This window comes from Mobula hypostoma, chromosome 2, assembly GCF_963921235.1.
Source record: "Mobula hypostoma chromosome 2, sMobHyp1.1, whole genome shotgun sequence".
Lineage (NCBI taxonomy): Eukaryota > Metazoa > Chordata > Chondrichthyes > Myliobatiformes > Myliobatidae > Mobula > Mobula hypostoma.
The window spans coordinates 117,973,629-117,993,982 of NC_086098.1; the positions used below are offsets into that span (position 1 = coordinate 117,973,629).

General features: G+C 40.8%; 1 protein-coding gene across 2 annotated transcripts in view; it reads right to left on the reverse strand.

Moving 5' to 3' along the window:
• Positions 1-20,354, reverse strand: part of ppp2r5d (protein phosphatase 2, regulatory subunit B', delta) — a 124,347-nt gene that overhangs the window by 39,928 nt on the left and 64,065 nt on the right. For both annotated transcript variants that reach the window (XM_063040525.1, XM_063040526.1), the window contains 4 exons: positions 14,639-14,749; positions 10,486-10,578; positions 7,492-7,622; positions 5,001-5,060 (listed from right to left, as the gene is read on the reverse strand). In XM_063040525.1, the coding sequence (XP_062896595.1) occupies positions 5,001-5,060; positions 7,492-7,622; positions 10,486-10,578; positions 14,639-14,749 (395 nt within the window). The remainder of the gene's footprint in view (positions 1-5,000; positions 5,061-7,491; positions 7,623-10,485; positions 10,579-14,638; positions 14,750-20,354) is intronic.

Consider the following 20,354-nt stretch of genomic DNA (forward strand, 5'->3'; position numbering starts at 1 on the left):
TCAAAAAGGTGGAGGCTACAAGGGCAGGACAGCAGTGTATCAGGTAGTAATGCTGCCTCCCAGTAGTAATGAGTCAAATTTAATCCTGACTTCAGACGGGTTTATTCTGAGAGCTAACAGAGGACATGAACCGAAGAAATATCTTGGATGTTGACAAGCTAGTGCCAGCTGAGATTAATTGCACTAGTCTATGCAGAAGTGTAAACCGAGGGAGATGAAGCAGGGCAGGAGAAGGAAGAAAATAATGCTAAAACTGCAAGTCATAAGGGAGCTGGAAATCTGGAATAGAATGCTGGAAATGGTTAGTAGGTGAGGCAGCATCTGTGGGAATGAAATCCTTGAGATAACACGGCATGAGAAACGCCCTCTACTGAAACTGGAAAAGACTATTGGAACTACCGAAGTAATTGTTGAGATCCGAAGACGGTAATGTGCCCTGATGTAAAGAGAGATGCTGTCCCTTGAGTTTACTGTGAGCTTCATTGTGGCATCAAAGGGTATGGTGAGAAGGCAGACATATGGGGTTGAGTGGGATCCAGGATCAGCCATCATGAAATGGTGGCGCAGACTCAATGGGCTGAATGGCCTAATTCTGCTCCCATGTCTTATGGTCTTGTAATATTAACTGCACTCACTCTTCCTCTGCACCCTTCAACATCTGGCATACTGCTAATGTCTTCTATAGTGAAGACTGATGCAAAATACTCAATAGTTCACCTGCCATCTACTTGTCTCCGGTTATTATTTCTGCGGCCTCATTTTCTAATGATCCTATATCCTCTCTCTCTCTCTCCCTCACACACACACACACACACTTATTTTTACATATTTGAGAAAGCTTTTATCATCTTGTTGTGTACCATGTTGCAGCAGCTACACAGTCCAATGGAAGGTGCAGGTGATTGTCTTTGACGTTTTTATTATGATCATAAGACCCTGTTGGACATTGGTAACAAAGAGCACTGCGAATCAGGCTCACTGGTTCATCGGGGAGAATGATGGCAGGGGAGCTGTGTGGCCTTGGTTGTTGCGCAGACAAGACCCTCATGCCTCGTGGTTGCCTCTTGCAGCAGCCGGAGCTGTCTAGGTGCCACCCGATTCCGCGCTGGGTTGGGGTGGCTCCTCCTGGTTCTGCCCTCCAGTGTTCGCCGGGTGAAAGACAAGCTGGATTGCACTTGTCTGCAGCTGCACTTGCAGGAGATGACGAACTGCTGTGGGCTTGAAGAAACGTGGATCCAGAGCAACATCTATGCACCAGCAGGGACCATGACACTCAGGGACTTGGGTTGTTATTTTTTTTTGTAACTATGTTTTTCTGCAACCATAATTATATGTGGTAAATGCTCTTTCATTTGCCTGTATTTGTGTATATGGTTGAATGACAATTAAACTTGAACTTGGAAAGGGTGAGTAGTTTCAAGTTCCCGGGTGTCAACATCTTTGAAGATCTACCTGGGCCAAACATGATGTAATTACAAAGAAGGCACGACAGCAGCTATATTTCATTAGGAGTTTGAGGAGACCTGGATGTCTCCAAAGACTTTTGCAGATTTCTACTGATGTATTGTGAAAAGCATTCTAACTTGTTGCATTATTGTCTGGTATGGAGGGGCCTCTACACAGGATTGGAAAAAGCAGCAAACTCAGCCATCTCCATCATGGGCACTAGACTCCCCAGCAGAGGACACCTTCAGGAGGTGATGCCTCAAAAAGGCAGCAGTAATTAGGAATCCCCATCACTCAGGACATACTCTCTTCTTATTGCTACCTAGGAACAGCTTCTTCCCCATTATAATCAGATTTCTGAATGGACAATGCACCCATGTACACTGTCACTATTTTTATTTCTTCTTTAGCTATTTTTGATATATATTTTAAATGAATAAAGATTGCAACGCCCTGCTGCTGCAAAACAACATATTTCACAACATACGGCAGTGATATTAAATCCGATTCTGAGGAAATCAAAGATCCAGTTGCATAGGGAAGTAAAGGGGCCCAGCTTTTGAATCTGGTTGATTAGTACTGAAGGAATGATGGTGTTGGAACTCAAGCTTAGGGTCATGCTTGAGGACTGAACTGTGATGCACAGCTGTCCCACAATGTGTTTGGGATTTTCCACAAAATGAGCAATAAACGCAGAACAGCGAATTGGAGGGGCATGTAATTGCTTTTTCACCTCATGACCTTTATATGGTGGGAAGATAAGAGTTAAAAGAAGAGGTGTTGATTCTCGTTATTCTTGCATTTCTACCAATTTAGTGTACTCCATTTGCTGTTCATAATGTGCTCGCCTCTATGCTGGTTTAAAAAAAACAAGAATAGATTAATGACTGTTTTGCCAAATAACTTTGTTCAGTTGTGTCACTTCAATTCTTCATCTTACGTGCTCCCTGTTTTCAGCCTCATGAATTATTCTAACAAATTAAACGAAGGCGTGAAGAACAGCGTCTCCACTTCATTTATGTCACATTCTAGCCCTTCACTTAATCAATTAACTCCCACAATTTCAGTTTGGATCTGATGCAAGATCATCAACATGCAACGCTAACTCCTGAATGCTGCCTGACCTGCTGCACACTGCATTTCACAGATTTGTTCCTTCCTCACCCCCATCTCCTATTTATGTTTCTTCCAGAGGTGACGCAAATAACAGAACGTCATCTCTCTCTGGGTTATTTATGTAATCACTACTGGTTATAACCAGTAACCAGAAAGGAAAATGCGAGGGTCCTGCTCAAGATACTTGTATCATCGTTAGCCAAGGATGAAGTGCCAGAAGACTGGAGACTCAAGAGTATTGTCTCTTAGTTTAACAACAGTGACAAAGAAAAACTTGCAAACACTAGACCAGAAAGTCTAAAGTGAGGTAGGTAAATTACTAGACAGGACTGAGGAATAAAATACAAACAAGTATATCTTTAAAGACAGGTGTTGATTAGGATTAGTTAACAGCTTTATACATGGGAGTTCATCTTTTATGAACCTGGGAGTTGTTTTTAGATGAGATGACCAAGCAAGTTGATGAAAGAAGGGTAATAGATGCAGTTTGTATTAACTTCAGTAAGGTCTTCGATAGACTGTTTTGGAAGGTGAGATTGCATGGAGTTCAGGGAAAACTGGCTAAATGATACACATTTAGTTTGATTGTAGAAAGCAGAGGGTGACAATGGAAGGATGTTTCTCGGACTTGAGGCCTGTGACTAGTGGTGTCCCTCAGGGGTTCGTGCTGGACCCACTGTTGTTTGTCAACCATCAACGATTTGGATAATAATGTACAGGGTATGGTTAACAAACTTGCAGATGACAATAGTGCACTGTGAAGGTGGTTATCAAATATTACAATGGGATATCTGAGTAAGTGGGCCAAGGAATAGCTAATAAAATTTAATCTGGGTATAAGTTATTGAATTAGGAAGGCCAAATTGAGGTAGAGCTTTCAGAATGAACAGCAAGCCTGTAGGGAGTGTTATAGTACAGAGAAATCTTGAAGTACAAGTACCTGGTTCACTGAATAGAGTCACAGGTAGACAGGCTGGTGAAGGCAGTTTTTGGCATGCCACCCTTTACAAAGCAGAGCTTTGACTAAAAATCGGGAGCCTGTGCTACATTTGTACAGTTTGCTGGTGAGGTCACAAGTGGGATTATTGTGCTCAGTTTTGGTTACCTATAGGAATGATGTTATTAAACCGAAGAGAATGCAGAAAAGATTTACCAGGATATTGCCAGTACTCAAGGGACTGAGTTATAGAGAGAGGTTGGAAAGGCAAAGACTGTATTCCTTACATCAGAGACTGAGAGGTGATCGTTTGAGGTGTACAAAATCACGAGGAGCATTGACAGAGTGAATGCAAACAACTTTTTTTCCTGGGGTTGGGGAATCAAGAACTAGAAGACCTAGGTTTAAAGGCAAGACAGGAAGACTTTAAGTAGGAACTTGAAGAACTTTCTTTTGCATAAAAAATGAAAATGTGGAATACGCTGCCGAAGAAAATGGATAGGGCTGATACTATAAAAGTTTTTAAGAGCAGTCAGACAGGTACATGAATTAGAAGGTTATGGGCCAAACACTTACAAACAGGACTAGCTTGGACAGGACACTATGTTTGGTATTGACCAGATAAGCCAAAGGGCTTATTCCCATGTTGTTCAGCTCCATGACTCTCTCAGCTGATAGAAGGCCTTAAGGCACAAGAGCAAAATTACGCCATTTCGACCATCAAGTCTACCGTCATTTCATCATGGCTGATTTATTATCACTCTCAATTCCATTCTCCTGCCGTCATCCTGACTAATCAAGAATCTATCAACCACCACTCTAAATATACTCAATGACTTGGCCTCCACAGCCATCTGTAGCAATGAATTCAACAGATTCACCACCCTCTGGCTAAAAAAAATACCTCATCTCTGTTCTAAATGGCCGTCCCTCTTCTGAGGCAAAGCCTGTACATTTTTTCTTAGACAAGAAGCCCAAAAGTGCTCACAATACTTCAAATGTGGCCTGACCAAAGCTTTTTCAAGCCTCACCACCATTAAGATACAAGAGACTAATGCAAGCACTTGACCCATGTTCCTTCCTCACACAAATGCTGCTGGACAGAGTTCTTCCAGCAGACTGTTGGTTATCACTACCATTAAGTTTTGGTCTTGATTTGATGTAATCATTCACTTTGTTCTCTCCATCCCTTTGCCTTCTCTGTAACGTTAAATATACTTGTTTGATAGCTATGTCTCATTCTGAATCAAGGTCATTCACCTGAAATATTAACTTTCTCTCTCTAAAAATGCTGAGTATATCAATATTATAGTTTCTGATATAAAATGGCTGCTTTTAAAAAATGGCAATGGAGTCACCAAAACCTAACTGAGAGAATTTCCTTGTAGTTTCCAAAAGTTTGGTTTCGATATGGCGTGCCATAAGTTAAAGAGGACAACTGTTTCGGTTCACCCATTTATACAAACACATAAGAAAAGGAGTTGAATAAAACACCACTCACCTGCCCAAAATTTCTAGAAGCTCCGCAATTCCATTATGATGTTCTGTTTCATAAATAAACCTAAATAAAGACATTAAAAACTACAGAATGAGAAATCAGCACAGGAAAAGGTTCATCAATTCACATGTCTCAGCTGGTTTTGAAAACTCTATCCAATTAATCGCAGACCATTTTGTTTATTAATGCTAAAACCCCACAAAAATTACAGGTTATCTCAGACTACCAAAATTAAAAACTCCTGTAACTAAGGGCAGAGGCAACACAGATACAATGTGGTCAGCCTTGTATCCAGCATCTAAGCAGATATGCATGCAGAGACACCAGGGTTCAATTAGGTAGAAGAGGGTGGAAAGAGTCTAGATTAAATCAAACTTTGAGTTCCAAAAAGATAGAATGAGCAAGAATTCAGCAAGAAGGGATGGAGTCACTGGTGGAAGCTGAATGGCGCAGTTTCACAAGAAAATTTCTACTTCTAATAGAAAACATACATATGAATTTTTGGCAAGGACACATACATTGGCAGAGAAATACTGAATTTATCTGCAGAAAATCTTGAGATTTGGAAGCTTCACTAATATATACTTGCCAGAACATTAATATGATCAAGAATAACCCATCACAGATGTGGAATGCCAATCAGAACCTAGTTTAATTCACTGAGTACCCAAAGCATCTCTTTCAGAGCCATCAAGGACAAAAAGCCAATACAACCAGTAAACAAAAGCAACTTTCCATCCATACACGTTATGCACTAAGCTGCACTTGTTATTTCTCAACAGGTGTGATGATTTGAGGGGATGTTACCGAATGTACTGAAGACTCAATAATTAAACGTTTCAAAGTCCAAAGCCGACTAAAGACCATTGCTGCAAATATACCAAAACTTCAATATCTTGGCCTCAAAAAAAAGAGGAGATCACAGTTCCAGCATGTGCATTGCTTGGGTAGAATTTGTCTATGAAGTTCAGTAGTAGACAGGCTGAAACTTTACTTAATTCCCAAGTGAGGTGGTCATGGGCCATCAAATAGTCACTGAAGGATAAGTATGAAGTCACTACACATTTGGAGTTCATAAGACTTCCCTGCCAATTGCAACTTTACATCGAGACCAAAATATAGCACAAAAAAGCCATTCCCCAATCACTACGCCAGTGCTTTCAAAGAGATACCCAACAATCCCAGTCCCCAGTTATTCTGCAATGACCATTTTCTAGTTATTGCTCAAATTGTTCCTGACAAACTCTCCGAGAGCATATTCAGAAATTTGAATACAGTAAACCTCTGATGATCTGGCACCTTTGGAACTTTGTGACTGGCGGATCTTAGGACGAATGGATGTTATTCCCTTTAATGACTCTAGACACTAGAATACTACAGCACAGTACAGGCCCTTCGGCCCTTGACGTTGCGCCAACCCATATATTCTTTAAAAAAAAGTACTGAACCCGCACTACCCTGTAACCCTCTATTTTTCTTTCATCCATGTGCCTGTCCAAGAGGCTCTTAAATACCCCTAATGTTTCAGCCTCCACCACCTTCCCTGGCAAGTCATTCCAGGCACCCACAACCCTCTGTGTGAAAAACTTACCCCTGATGTCTCCCCTAAACTTCCCTCCCTTAACTTTGTACATATGCCCTCTGGTGTTTACTATTTGTGCCCTGGGAAACAGGTACTGGCTATCCACCCTATCTATGCCTCTCATAATCTTGTAGACCTCTATCAAGTCCCCTCTCATCCTTCTATGCTCTAAACAGAAAAGTCCCAGCTCTGCTAACCTTGCCTCATAAGACTTGTTTTCCAATCCAGACAACATCCTGGTAAATCTCCTCTGCACCCTCTCCATAGCTTCCACATCCTTCCTATAATGAGGTGACCAGAACTGAACACAATACTCTAAGTGTGGTCTCACTAGAGCTTTGTAGAGTTGCAACATGACCTCTCTACTCTTGAACTCAATCCCCCTATTAACAAAGCCTAGCATCCCATAGGCCTTCTTAATTTATCCTATCAACCTGTGCAGCGACCTTGAGGGATGTATGGATTTGAACCCCAAGGTCCCTTTGTTCATCCACACTCTTAAGTAACCGACCATTAACCCTGTACTCAGCCTTTTATTTTGTCCTTCCAAAATGCATCACCTCACACTTGTACTATTCTAAATCATTTCTTAAAGATATTTCATGGTAGTCAGATTTTCCAGTGGGCTCCAGTATGTTGAAGGGAATGCAGGAAACCAGGTCTTGGTAACAGGAGAAACAGGGTCTCGGTGTGTTCAAGGAAACAAGGCTCAATGAGTCAAACGTTCCACCATCGAGAGTTTCTAATACGGAAGCGTAGACCATCCTGGTTTTCCCCTATTTCCTACTGGGGCCAGCTGGACATTTCTTCCTTAAATTAAAAACCCTACAGAACACTGAAGTACCTTGTAGATATTTTTATTATCCATAAAAACACTTCACCACTTCTGACATCAAAGTCACAAACTATTACCTGTAAAATATATTATTGATTTGTCTCCGGATGTAAGCTCTCAAGCCCAGGAACTTGCCATAGATTCTATGAAGAATTGTCTTCAGGAAATCTCTCTCCCTTGGATCCTCACTATCAAACAATTCCAGTAACTGGAAGGGAGAAAGAAGCTCAATGCCTATGACTGATTTGTACACTTAATGAACAATATATATACATTTGTCAGTATTTTCAAGTGTAATGTAACTGTCTACACAATATTTCGCTCAGCTCTTGTTCTAATGATAGCTTGATTTATTATCCTTTAAAATTTTTAGGCATCTGATGTCAACTGAAAAAAATCAAGCCCTAAGTTTGAAGAACATTTTGAAATTATTTTGGTTTGTGCTGAAGTTAGTTTCACCTCATGTACAAAATGTTTCAGTTCATGGTTAGTAAGCAAACGTCTGTCCCTGAATCCAGGCCATCCGAATGGGAAATCCTCATTCCACTCTCCCCCCGCCCCTCCAAATGGAAGTACTGCATTTTGTTTTCGAATCAATTTGGAACTACCAGCTCTTCCAGTAACCTTTTTTGACCAATATTAATGTTCTTCATCCTGACAATTCTGACAAAAGATCAACCAAATGCATTAACTGTTTCCAAGTTTACCCTCATTCCCTTCCTTCTTGCTAATGTATTTATTTTTTCCCTTGTCAATTTTTCCTTCTTTGCTACTCAATTTTAAGCCCTCCCAGTCCTCAATCTTACATCTCCAATAAATGCACATTTTCTGGATTACTGGATTTGATGGGTACCTCATTCTCAGATTTTTGCTAAGTTCATATTATTACTGGTTACTAGATAGCCTTAATTTCCTCACTGCAAATTAGGTTGTACAGTGCCTATAAAAAGTATTCACCCTCCCACCCACCCCAACAGAAGTTTTCAAGTTTTATTGTATTGAATCACAGTAGATTTAGTTTGGCTTTTTTGACACGGATCAACAGTTTGAACAGGAGTTTGAAGAGATATTGCACGTCAACAAATACACTCAAAAACTTCTATAGTTGCACCGTGGAGAGCATTCTGACAGGCTGCATCACCGTCTGGTTTGGGGAGGGGGGGGGGCGCAACTGCACAGGACCGAAAGCATGCCCCTTTTGCACTGTTACCATCAGGTAGGAGATACAGAAGCCTGAAGGCACACACAGCGATTCAGGTACAGGTTCTTCCCCTCTGCCATTCAATTTCTAAATGGACATTGAAGCTTTGGACACTACCTTACTTTTTTAAAGTATACAGTGCTGTTTCGGCACATTTTTAAAATATCTATTCAATATACGTAATTGATTTGCTTATTTATTACGTTTTATTTTATTTATTACTACTTTTTTTCTAGATTATATATTGCATTGAACTGTTACTACTAAGTTAACAAATTTCACATCACATGCCGGTGATAAACCTGAGTCTGAAAAAGATTCTTTCTTGTCAAAATGAAAACAAATTTCTACAAATTAGTCTAAATTTATTACAATTATTAAACACAAAATAATTGATTGCATAATTATTCACCCCATCCAAGTCAGTATTTAGAAGGTGCACCCTTGACAGCAATTATAGCCTTGAGTCTGTGTGGATAGGTCTCTATTGCACATCAGAACACTGCAATTGTTACCCCTATTCTTCTTTACAAAACTGCTCAAGCTGTCAGTTTGCATGGGGATCATGAATGAACAGCCCTTTTCAATTCTCAATTGGATTGAGATCTGGACTGACTAATATCCACCCCAGGACATTAATCTAACTTTGTTGTTTAGCTTTATGCTTGGGGTTATGTCTTGCTGGAAAACATATCTTCTCCCAAGTCAGTTTTCTTGCAGACTGCATCAGGTTCTCCACTAGGATTTCCCTATATTTGGCTGCATTCATTCTATCTTCCATCTTCACAAGCTTTCCAGGGCCTGCTGCAGTGAAGCATCCCCACAGAATGATGCAGCCACCAAAATGCTACACGGGAGGGATGGTGTGTTTTTGATGATGTAGTGTTTGGCTTATGCCAAACACAGCGTTTAGTCTTGATGGTCAAAAAACTCAATTTTGGTTTCATCACACCATAGAACCTTCTTCCAGCTGACATCAGAGTCTCCCACATCTTCTGGCGAACTCTAGCTAAAATTTCATGATTTTTTTCCCCCCAGTAGTGGCTTTCTCTTTGCTACGCTCCCATAAAGCTGCCACTGGTGAAGCACCTGGGTAACAGTTGCTGTATGTGCAGTCTCTCCCATCTCAGCTGCTAAAACTTATAACTCCTCCAGAGTTGTCACAGGTCTCTTGGTGGCCTCCCTCACTAGTCTCCTTCTTGTGCTGTCTCTCAATTTTTGTGGACAGCCTGCTTGAGGTAGATATTCAGCTGTGCCATATTCTTTCCATTTCTTGATGATTGACTAACTGTACTCTAAGGAATATTCAGTGACTAGGAAATTTTCTTGTATCCATCTCCTGACTTGTGCTTTTCAATAACCTTTTCATGGAGTTGCTTGGAGTGTTTTTTTGCCAGTATACTGATTCACCAGCAGTTGGACCTTCCAGATATAGGTGTATTTTTACTACAATCAATTGAAACACATCGACTCTCCATTTGGAGGTGTAGAGATTAACTAATTATGTGGCTTCTAAAACCATTTGGCTGCACCAGTGATGATTTGGGCTGTCACATTAAAGGTGGTGAATACTTATTAAATTATTTGGTGTTTTATAGTTGTAATTAATTTAGATCACTTTGTAGTGATCTGTTTTCATTTTAACACGAGTCTTTTCTGTTCATCAGCGTGATTCAATGTTGTAGAACAATAAACATGAAAACTTCCAAGGGGGGATGAATACTTTTTATAGGCACTGTAGCTCCAGAACAACCAGTAGTTGGTCCCAATTGCCAGCGTGCCACTTGCAAAAGGAGGCATAGAAAATGGCATGACCACCCACCACCAAGCTAAATTTTGCTTCTTTGTTCCAGGTGGTGGGCATACTCACCGACAGGACAAATTTCTGGTCGACATACTTCTTGGCTATATTTGGTTGGAAGTCAGCACACTCAAGGAATCGCAGGAAAAATTCATAGACAAGCTGGAAAGATGAGCAAGAATTAATACAAATTGAGCTTTCCATTGTTTAAGTGTATAAATATGAATGAGAAACAGAGGTAGTTAACTTGACTTTTGAGCCTGCTCTGGAATTTAATAAGGTTATAGCTGCTATTCACTTGCTATTCAATATATCGTCTTCAACTTAAAAATAATCAAAGAGTCTGCTTTCACAGCACTTTAAAGAAAGCGATACAAAGACTCAACACCATTTGACAAAAAAAAAATCCCTTCTAGCTTGAATGGACAACCTATTTTCTCAGTGACCTGTGGTCTTACTCTAGTTCATAAGAGGCAATACCTTTTCCAGATCCACCTTGTTAAGACTCTGCAGGATCTTGCATCCTTCAATAACCCCCTACTCTCTTCAGTGAGTATAAGCGCAACTCACCAAGCTTGGTCATAAGCTTGATAGACCTTTGAATATTTCCCTTAATAAAGACACTAATACTGTACATATGACCTAGATATGGGCTTATTAATGCCCGATACAACTTCATAGGTGGAAGGGAATATTGTGATGAAAAGAAAAAGATTGAATGATTGGATGAAAATCTAGTGAATAGAGTTTAATGTGGGTAGAAGGAATCAAAAGGCAATTACATAAACAAGATTGCCTACAAAAGAATGTATTTCAGATAGATCTAAGATTTTTTGTGCATGTATAAGTTAGACATGTCTAAAGTTGGAAGGAAGCAAATGGTATGTTGGCCTTCAATGCAAAGCAGTTGGAGTTTAAGTACAGGGAGTTTTGTTACAGTTGTATAGAGGGTTGGTGAGTTCACATCTGGAATGCTGTGCAGAGCTTTGGCCCTTTGTTTGAAAAACAGATTGTCACAAAAAACTATGGGTCAATTGTTTAAGTAACAAGATGGCTTGAGTCACAAAACTAGATTGAGGTGCTTTTATTTACCTCAAAGCAAGGCAAAAACTGGAAAAAAGCAATATATATATATAGCCACCCTCAGACTAGACACAAAAGAAAACTAACTCCAAAGCCTTGGTAACCTGAGGCTTATAACTGCTAAGCCCCTCCCACTAGACCAACCAAAAGCTAATTAATTCAATTATCCAATTAAAGATGGTATCCTCCATCATCAGCACACTTGTGCAGGTTGCTGCTGCCTCTATATGAGACAGCTCTGTGCAGCAGCTCTGGTTCAGACCCAGTCACTATTACTGCTGGGGATGAGTGTTTTACCGAGAGTGTCATGTGCTGTCCATAGTCAGTGACGAGCCTTCGTCACACAGATATTGTAGCATTAGAGGCAGAATAAGTGTGATTTGCCAAGCTAATTCATTGGATAAAAAGGTTGTCCTATCATGAAGAGCAGGGCATTTTGGCTTTGTATGCCTTGATATTTAGAAGAATGAGGAGTGACCTTGTTCAAATTAGTGGAGGAGTCAAGAACAAGGCAGCAAAATAAGAGACCAGTGACCTAAAACTAAGGTATGTAGAAATTTATTTTCTCAGAGGGTAGTCATCTCTGGAATTCCCTGACTCAAGGATGGTGGAGAACACTGTATTTAAGGTGGAGATAGGTATGTACTTGGAAAATCGTTAAATGAAGGGTGCAGGGAACTAACACAGAAGAAAGGTTGAGTTAATATTGATCAGCCATGATCATATGGAATGGTGGGTAGACTTGAGGACCTGGCTTCCTACATCTCACGAAACAGCTCCCTAGTTCTGTATTCCTTCAGACTAACATTGTCCTTCAGCCGACAATGTTTTGCCAGTATTTTAACCTTCTCCAAGATGAATTTAACCCCTCCCCCCCCACAGTCCTTCATTTTTCTTTCATTCATGTGCCTATCCAAGAGTCTCTTAAATGGCCTTAAAGTATCTGCCTTTACTAATGCTGGCAGCATGTTCCATGCACCCACCACTGTGTGCATTAAAAAAAAAAACACAAATCTACCTTTGACATGCCCCCTGTACATTCTTTCAATCATCTTAAAAATATGCCCTCTCATATTAACTGATGTTGCCTTGGGAAAATGTCACTGGCTACCCAACCCTTACTATGCCTCCATCTTATACACCTCTATCAAGTTGCCTCTCATGCTTCTTCACTCCAGAGAGAAATGCCTTAGCTTGCTCAACCTTTCATTAGATATACTCTGATTTAGGCAGCTTTTTGATAAATTTTCTTTACACCTTCTCTAGGACTTCCAAAATCATAACACTATAAGCTTTCCTCATTATTGGTTGTATTTGCATACTAATCTTTTGCAAATCATGCACCAGGGCACCAAGATGTCTCTCACCATTGTGATATTTTTATTTTACATCAAAGAGACAAGGAGAAAGGGTGAAGTGAGCTCTGACTTCACCCTTTTCCCTCATCTCTTTATACTGGCAATCTTCCAGCTATTTTTCAGTACAAATGAAGGGACTTATCTCTTCTTATGCCATTTTTAGTTGTCTTCTCACAAACAAGAGAAAATCTGCAGATGCTGGAAATCCAAGCAACACACAAAATGCTGGAGGAACTCAGCAGGCCAGGCAGCATCAATGGAAAAGAGTATATCAATGTTTCGGGCTGAGACCCTTTAGTTGCCTTCTGTTGGTTTTTAAAAGTTTCCCAATCCTCGAACTTCCAATTAATTTTGTTACATTATATGTCCTCTCTTTTGCGTCTTTGCATCCCTTGTCAGCCACAGTTGCCTCATCCTCCCTTTAGAATACTTCTTTGCGATATATCTATCCCACACCTTCCAAATTGCTCCCAGAAACTCCAGCCAGTGTTGTTCTGCCATCATCTCTGCTACTGTTCCCATCTAATCACTTTTGGTCACCTCCTCTCAAATATCTCTGTAGTTCCTTTAATCTAAGAGCTAGTGGCCCAGCCAATTCAGCGGGTGCTGGGATCAAAGGAAGGAGGCACGAGGGCTGTTGATTCTCCCCCCCCCCGCAACAACGACCCAACAAGTACACCAAAGTCTGCCATTTGAGGACTGGAGTTCAGGATTCAGTTGTTTGGTGTTTATTGAGTCCTGGAGTTCAGGATCCCAGAATCTAAGAGTTTTGGGGTTGATAGCGAAGATTGAAAACCAAAGATTAATTGAAAGTCCAGAAGCCAAGGCAGAAACTCTGGGCCTGCAAGCTTACTGGGGAAGTCAGAGGCCCAACTGGAGGACTGTGAGTGTCTGAGTGGGTGGGTGGGAGGGAGGGAGGGAGGGAGGGAGGAAGGAAAGGGACTCGTTTTGTTGTTGTTGCTTGCGTGCTTGCGTTGTTCAGCTGAACATGGTGGGCATGCTATATTGGTGCCTGAATGTGTGGCAGTTCTTGTGGGCTGTCCCCAGCATATCCTTGGGTTGTGTTGATTGTTAATGCAAACAATACACTGCAGTGTATGTTTCAAAGTATTTGTGATAAATAAATGAATCTGAAAGACACCTGCCCCAAGTGGACAGAATATGCAAAAGCCTGAAACCGCATACCACCGGGCCCAAGGACAGCTTCTATCCATTGACCATTGAACAGGTCCCGTGTGCAATAATATGGACCCTTTATCTCACAATCTACCTCATTATGGCCTTACACCTATTATCTGCCTGACTCATACCTTGTCTACAACTGTAGCACGCTTTTCCTTTCCTGGTGTGATGAAAAGATCTGTATGGATAACAAGCAAAACAGCTTTTCACTGTACCTTGGTACAGATGATAATAAATCAATTTACCAGACAACAGATAAAAGGTTCTTCTGTACCGTAAATTTCTATGATTAGGTTTTTCTGCATAGTAGGACACAACTGTCAAGAAAAGACCACTTTCTTCAGATCAGAGTTTGTGAACACAAGTGCTCCTTTCTAACAAGATCAATGCTGAACATTGATGTGAAAAGGATAATAAAATCAAACAAGGAAGGTATCAATGTAAATGCTGGTATCCTACAACTGAGGCAAACTTTACTGTTGATTTCTGGATTCTAGGCAACCGTATCCTCTCACAGCTTCACAAACTCTTCCCCACTCCACAATCAGAAATGTCAAACACACCTAACCTCCACTAACTTCCTCAGAGGTGCAACTTACCTGCAGATGTGGCCATGCAGCCTCAAGTGTGGGCTCATCTTCCTCAGGATCAAATTCAGCCCCGGTGGGGTTAGATGAAGGTGGCAATGTCCTGAATAGGTTTATTGAAAACTGAGAACATAAATATTTTATCGTTAAAGATGTAATTACATCAGCAAGTAATCAATGCCATAAGTGGATAATTCAGATAGGGCAAAATTCACATGCGAGAACGCCAACATTTACTAACTTTAAAAAATTGCAATCCCTTACTATTTGTAATTTAAAACAAACAACACAAAGCTGATTAGTTTTAAATTCCTTCTGTATTTGATAAACTGTGTACAAAAACATGTTACAATTTATTACAACACATCTCAGAACGTAACAATGCAATAAGACCCAAGACAATTTTTGGTCAACCATTTGTTTCTCAATTGAGCAAGAAATCACTGGAGAGACACTACAGAGAAGTGAGAGTACAGGAGGCAGTGACAGGTTCAAACAGTACTGACACAATCTGGGCAGAGGTACAAACTTTCCAGCTAGCAAGGTAAAATTGTAAGGAAGTAGAGTAATTTCTGTAGGACAGGATTCTGGGAGAGCTAGCTAGTAAGAACACAGAACAGTACAGCATTGTACAAGTCTTCATGATGTGCCAATCTATCATTTCCCTCCCACATAGCAATCTTCTTCTTTCATCCATATGCATACCTAAGAGTCTTCTTAAATATACTTAATGTGTTCCAAGCACCCACCCACTTTGTGTAAGAAACCTATATTACTCTGCAAAAGTCTTAGGCACTCTAGAGTTTTAAAATATGATTGTTGCTTTAGATGTTTATTTTTTGTTTTCTGCATTAGTCTATCAGTAGAGAAGTGCAAATTTTAGATTTCCAAACATTCATTTTCCAAAGCATTAGATATTAAGAGGAAATTTTTGTATTCATTAAAGAGAGTAACATATTAAGTAATAGATAACTTTTCAAATAAAAACTTGGTTACTTTGTAGGTATACAGACCAGTGCATGATTAAACAAAGATAACAAACAGGTGCAAATGATCAACGACATAAAATGAATGCACTAAACTGATTAACTGAAACAGAAATGGGTGTAGAAGAAATCAGACTTGGTGAAGGATTACCAAACTAAAAGGTGAGGGTTGTTGCAGATGTGACAGTGTAACCTTCAAATGATCAACTCTTACACCATGGCAAGAGTGAGCATAACAAGACACAAGGTGGTCATCCTGCATCAGCAAGGTTTCTCCCAAGCAGAAATTTTGTGGCAGACTGAAGTTTCAAGATGAGTTGTCCAGGCTGCTCTGAAGAAGCATGAAGAAACAGGCAAGGTTGAGGACAGGAAATACAGTGGTCAGCCATGGAAATTGTACGCAAATTTCCAAACCAGAAGTCCAGCACTGCTATCAGCTCTGAATTCACAGAAATGAAGTACACCCTTCTACAGTCCAGAGAAGCCTCATCAGAAGTGGTCTTCATGGAAGAGTTGCTGCCAAAAAGCCATTCCTCCAAAGTGCAAACAAGGTCAAGAGACTCATCTACTTAAAAAAACACAAGGACTTGGCACTGAATAATGTCAGCAAGTACTCTGGACTGACTGCTGAGTCAAAATTTGAAATTTTTGGTTCAAACAGGAGGCTGTTTGTCTGTAGAAAAGCTGGAGAGCACAAAATGGATGACTGCCTGCAGCCAACAATGAGGCATGGTGAAGGTTTACCGCAGTTCAGAGCTGCATTTCTACAAGTGGAGTTTGTGATCTGGTCAGAATTAATGGAATCCTCAATGTTGAGAAATAAAAGCAGATTCTTATCCATCATGTAATACTGGAGAGGCATCGAATTGGACACAACCTAATTCTGCAGCAGGACAATGACCCCAGTCACACAGACAAGGTCATAAAGAACTATCTTCAGCAAAAAGAACAAGGAGTTCTGCATCAGATGGTTTGGCCTCCACAGAGCCCTGCTCTCAACATCATCGAGGGTGTCTGGGATTACCTGGAGAGACAGAAGCAAATGACACAGCCAAAGCACGCAGGAGAACTGTGGCAAGTTCTCCCAGATTCGTGGAACAACCTACTAACTGATTTTCTTATAAAACTGAACGACAGTGTACCCAAGAGAACTGATGCAGTTTTAAAGGCATACCAAATATTGATTTCATTTAGTCTTTAAGTTTACTACTCTTTATAGTAATTTTTTGATATTTAGAAATTTCCATTTCATTAGTTGAGAGTATCTTTACAGAATTTTTTTTTAATATGTACCTAATTTTGTACAGTACTGTACTTCTAACATCCTGCCTATACTTTGCTCCAGTCACCACGTATTATCCACTTGCACCCAGTGAAAAAGTTGCTGGCTACCCAGTCTATCTATGCCTCTTATTATCTTATCCACTTCTTATCCTCCTTCGCTCCAAGCAGGAGAATCAGCCTTTCCTTGTAAGACATGTTCTTTAATCCAAAGGAATCTTGGTGCCAAGCATGCATAAAAATGCATCTCAGTGGGATAAAAACATAAGCAATCAGAGAGAATAAAAGCATACAGATCAACAAAACTATTCCTGGAAATAAAGTCTATGACAAGCAAATGGAGTCCATTTCTAGAGGTGTTTCACTTGCAGACAAACTATGCGTCTTGAAAGGAGTAGTTACAACAAATAGCATACATGGAAAGTTCTCCAGCCCTTTCTCTCCCTCCTATTCCTGACCCCATCTCTGCTCCAAGTCCCACCCCTTGTCAAGTTTCCATTCTGACCTTCCCCACTTTGATCTTGAACAATCGGTCCTCAGACGCATTCACTTCATCGCCTTATATCTATATCTACGTAAATGTAAAGCCCAACATGATGCTGAGCTTTTCTTCTGTGTCTATTTCTTTGACCGTGAATCTTTACCTCAGATTGTGGAACCTTATCCCATCATCTACGTGCCTGGTCCCATGGATTCCTGCCCCTCCCCTCTGACACTGCAGTCTATGCTACCAACAATATGCTGGCTGTCTCAATTTATCTATTTCATTTCACCTCCAATCTAATTCTACACTGAACATTTAGCACTGTACTAATGACGAGCCCTACAATGCTATCAATCCAATGTCAATGAATGGGCCTGTAAGCTCACAGATACCTCAAATATCTCATTGGACCTTGACGACCTCGTAACATCAGACCAATACCTCCAAGACAGTCAATGGTCACATTTCATCTGGAGATCTCCCCTCTGCAGCCTCTAGACTCATTTTTCCAATCTCAGACTCTGCTCAATTCTGCCTCCTCCCCAATGGCTCCTTGCATCCTATCCCACAAAACTTATTTCTTGTTACCTTGACTATTCTTTCTCCCATTTTCAAGTATACGTATAACACCTGATGTCCTTTGCCACTTTGATATTTTTCGCAATACAAATAACTCATTTTCACCATGCACATCTCCAACCCACAGAAGGATGGCCAGAGGGCCATTTGAATCTTTTCTGTACAGAGACCCAACCAACCTCTCTCCTCTAGCAATATCTTTTTGGCTCATTCTCATGTAAAACTTCTGAAGTGCTGATAATGAAACAAGTTATTGAATTCTCTATGGGATACAGGAAAGGGTTGTTGGTTCAGTCCTAATCAGCAATTGCCCCCTTTTGGTACACTGATGTCTATACTACTGCTGCTTCCTGTACTTGTTCAATTAGAACAAATGAACAAGTTGTTCGATTTCCATACATCTCTTACTTTCACCTGGTTCACCTCTGGTCAACTAGTAAATGGGAATATTCGTGGAGTTAAGGTATCAACAGATTGATTTGGGACCACACTGCACTCTTACTCTGAAGCCCAAAACAAGGTTAAGGAACAGTACCTGACCTTTATTCTGGCAACATTGCAGTCTTTCACCAAAAATGGATTTGACAACTTCAGATAACTTTACTGTCTATCTGTGATATTGGCTCATTTCAGAATCAGGTTTACTATCATTGGCACGTGATGTGAAATTTGGAACAGTTCAATCCAATACGTAATATAGAAGGAAAAAACAAAATAAAAAAATTAATAAGTAAATCAATTACAGTATATGTATATTGAATACATTAAAAATCATTCAAAAAACAGAAACCCTGTATATTTCAAAAAAGTGAGGTCGTGTCCAAGGGTTCAATGTCCATTTAGGAATCGAATGGCAGAGGGGAAGAAGCTGTTCCTGAATCACTGAGTGTGTGTCTTCAGGCTTCTGTACCTCCTACATGATGGTAACAGTGAGAAAAGGGCATGCCCTGGGTGCTAGTGGTCCTTAATAATGGACGCTGCCTTTCTGAGACACTGATCCTTGAAGATGTCCTGGGTATTTTGTAGGCTAGTATGCAAGATGGAGCCGACTAAATTTACAACCCTCTGCAGCTTCTTTCAGTCCTGTGCAGTAGCCCATCCCCCCACCATACCAGACAGTGCTGCAGCCTGTCAGAAAGCTCTCCTTGGTACATCTATAGAAGTTTTTGAGTGTATTTGTTGACATACCAAATCTCTTCAAACTCCTAATAAAGTACAGCTGCTGTCTTGCCTTCTTTATAACTGCATCAATATGTCGGGACCAGGTCAGATCCTCAAAGATCTTGACACCCAGGAGCTTGAAGCTGCTCACTCTCTCCACTTCTGATCCCTCTGTGAGGATTGGTATGTGTTCCTTTGGCTTACCCTTCCTGAAGTCCACAATCAGCTCTTTTGTCTTACTGACGTTGAGTGCCAGGTTGTTGCTGTGACACCACTCCACTAGTTGGAGTATCTCACTCCTGCATGCTCTCTTGTCACCACCTGAGATTCTACCAACAATGGTTGTATTATCAGCAAATTTATAGATGGTATTTGAGCTATGCCTAGACAGAGTCATGTGTACATAGAGAGTAGAGCAGTGAGCTAAGCACACACCCGAGGTTGTTGATAGTCAGCAAGGAGGATATGTTATCACCAATCTGCACAGACTGTGGTCTTCCGGTTAGGAAGTCGAGGATCCAATTGCAGAGGGAGGTACAGAGACCCAGGTTCTGCAACTTCTCAATCAGGATTGTGGGAATGATGATCTTAAATGCTGAGCTATAGTCGATGAACAGCATCCTGACATTGGTGCTTGTGTTGTCCAGGAGGTCTAAGGCCACATGGAGAGCCAATGAGATTGCATCTGCCATCTACTTATTGTGGCGATAGGCAAATTGCAATGGGTTCAGGTCCTTGCTGAGGCAGGAGTTCAGTCTAGTTATGATCAACCTCTCAAAGCATTTAATCACCGCAGATTGAGTCTTACCAGGCGATAGTCATTAAGGCAGCTCACCTTATTTTCCTTAGGCACTGGTATAATTGTTGCCTTTTTGAAGCAAGTGGGAACTTCCGCCCGTAGCACTGAGGTTGAAAATGACCTTGAATACTCCCGCCAGTTGGTTGGCACAGGTTTCAGAGACTTACCAGGTACTCCATCGGGACATGCCACCTTGTGAGGGTTCACTCTCTCTAAAGACAGCCTAACATTGGCCTCTGAGACAGAGATCACAGGGTCATCAGGTGCAGCAGGGATCTTCTCAGCTGTAGCTGTATTCTCCCCTTCAAAGTGGGCATGGAAGGTGTCGAGTTCATCTGGTGGTGAAGCATTGCTGCCATTCATGCTATTGGGTTTCGCTTTGTAGGAAGTAATGTCTTGGAAGCCCTGCCAGAATTGTCGTGCATCCGATGTTGCCTC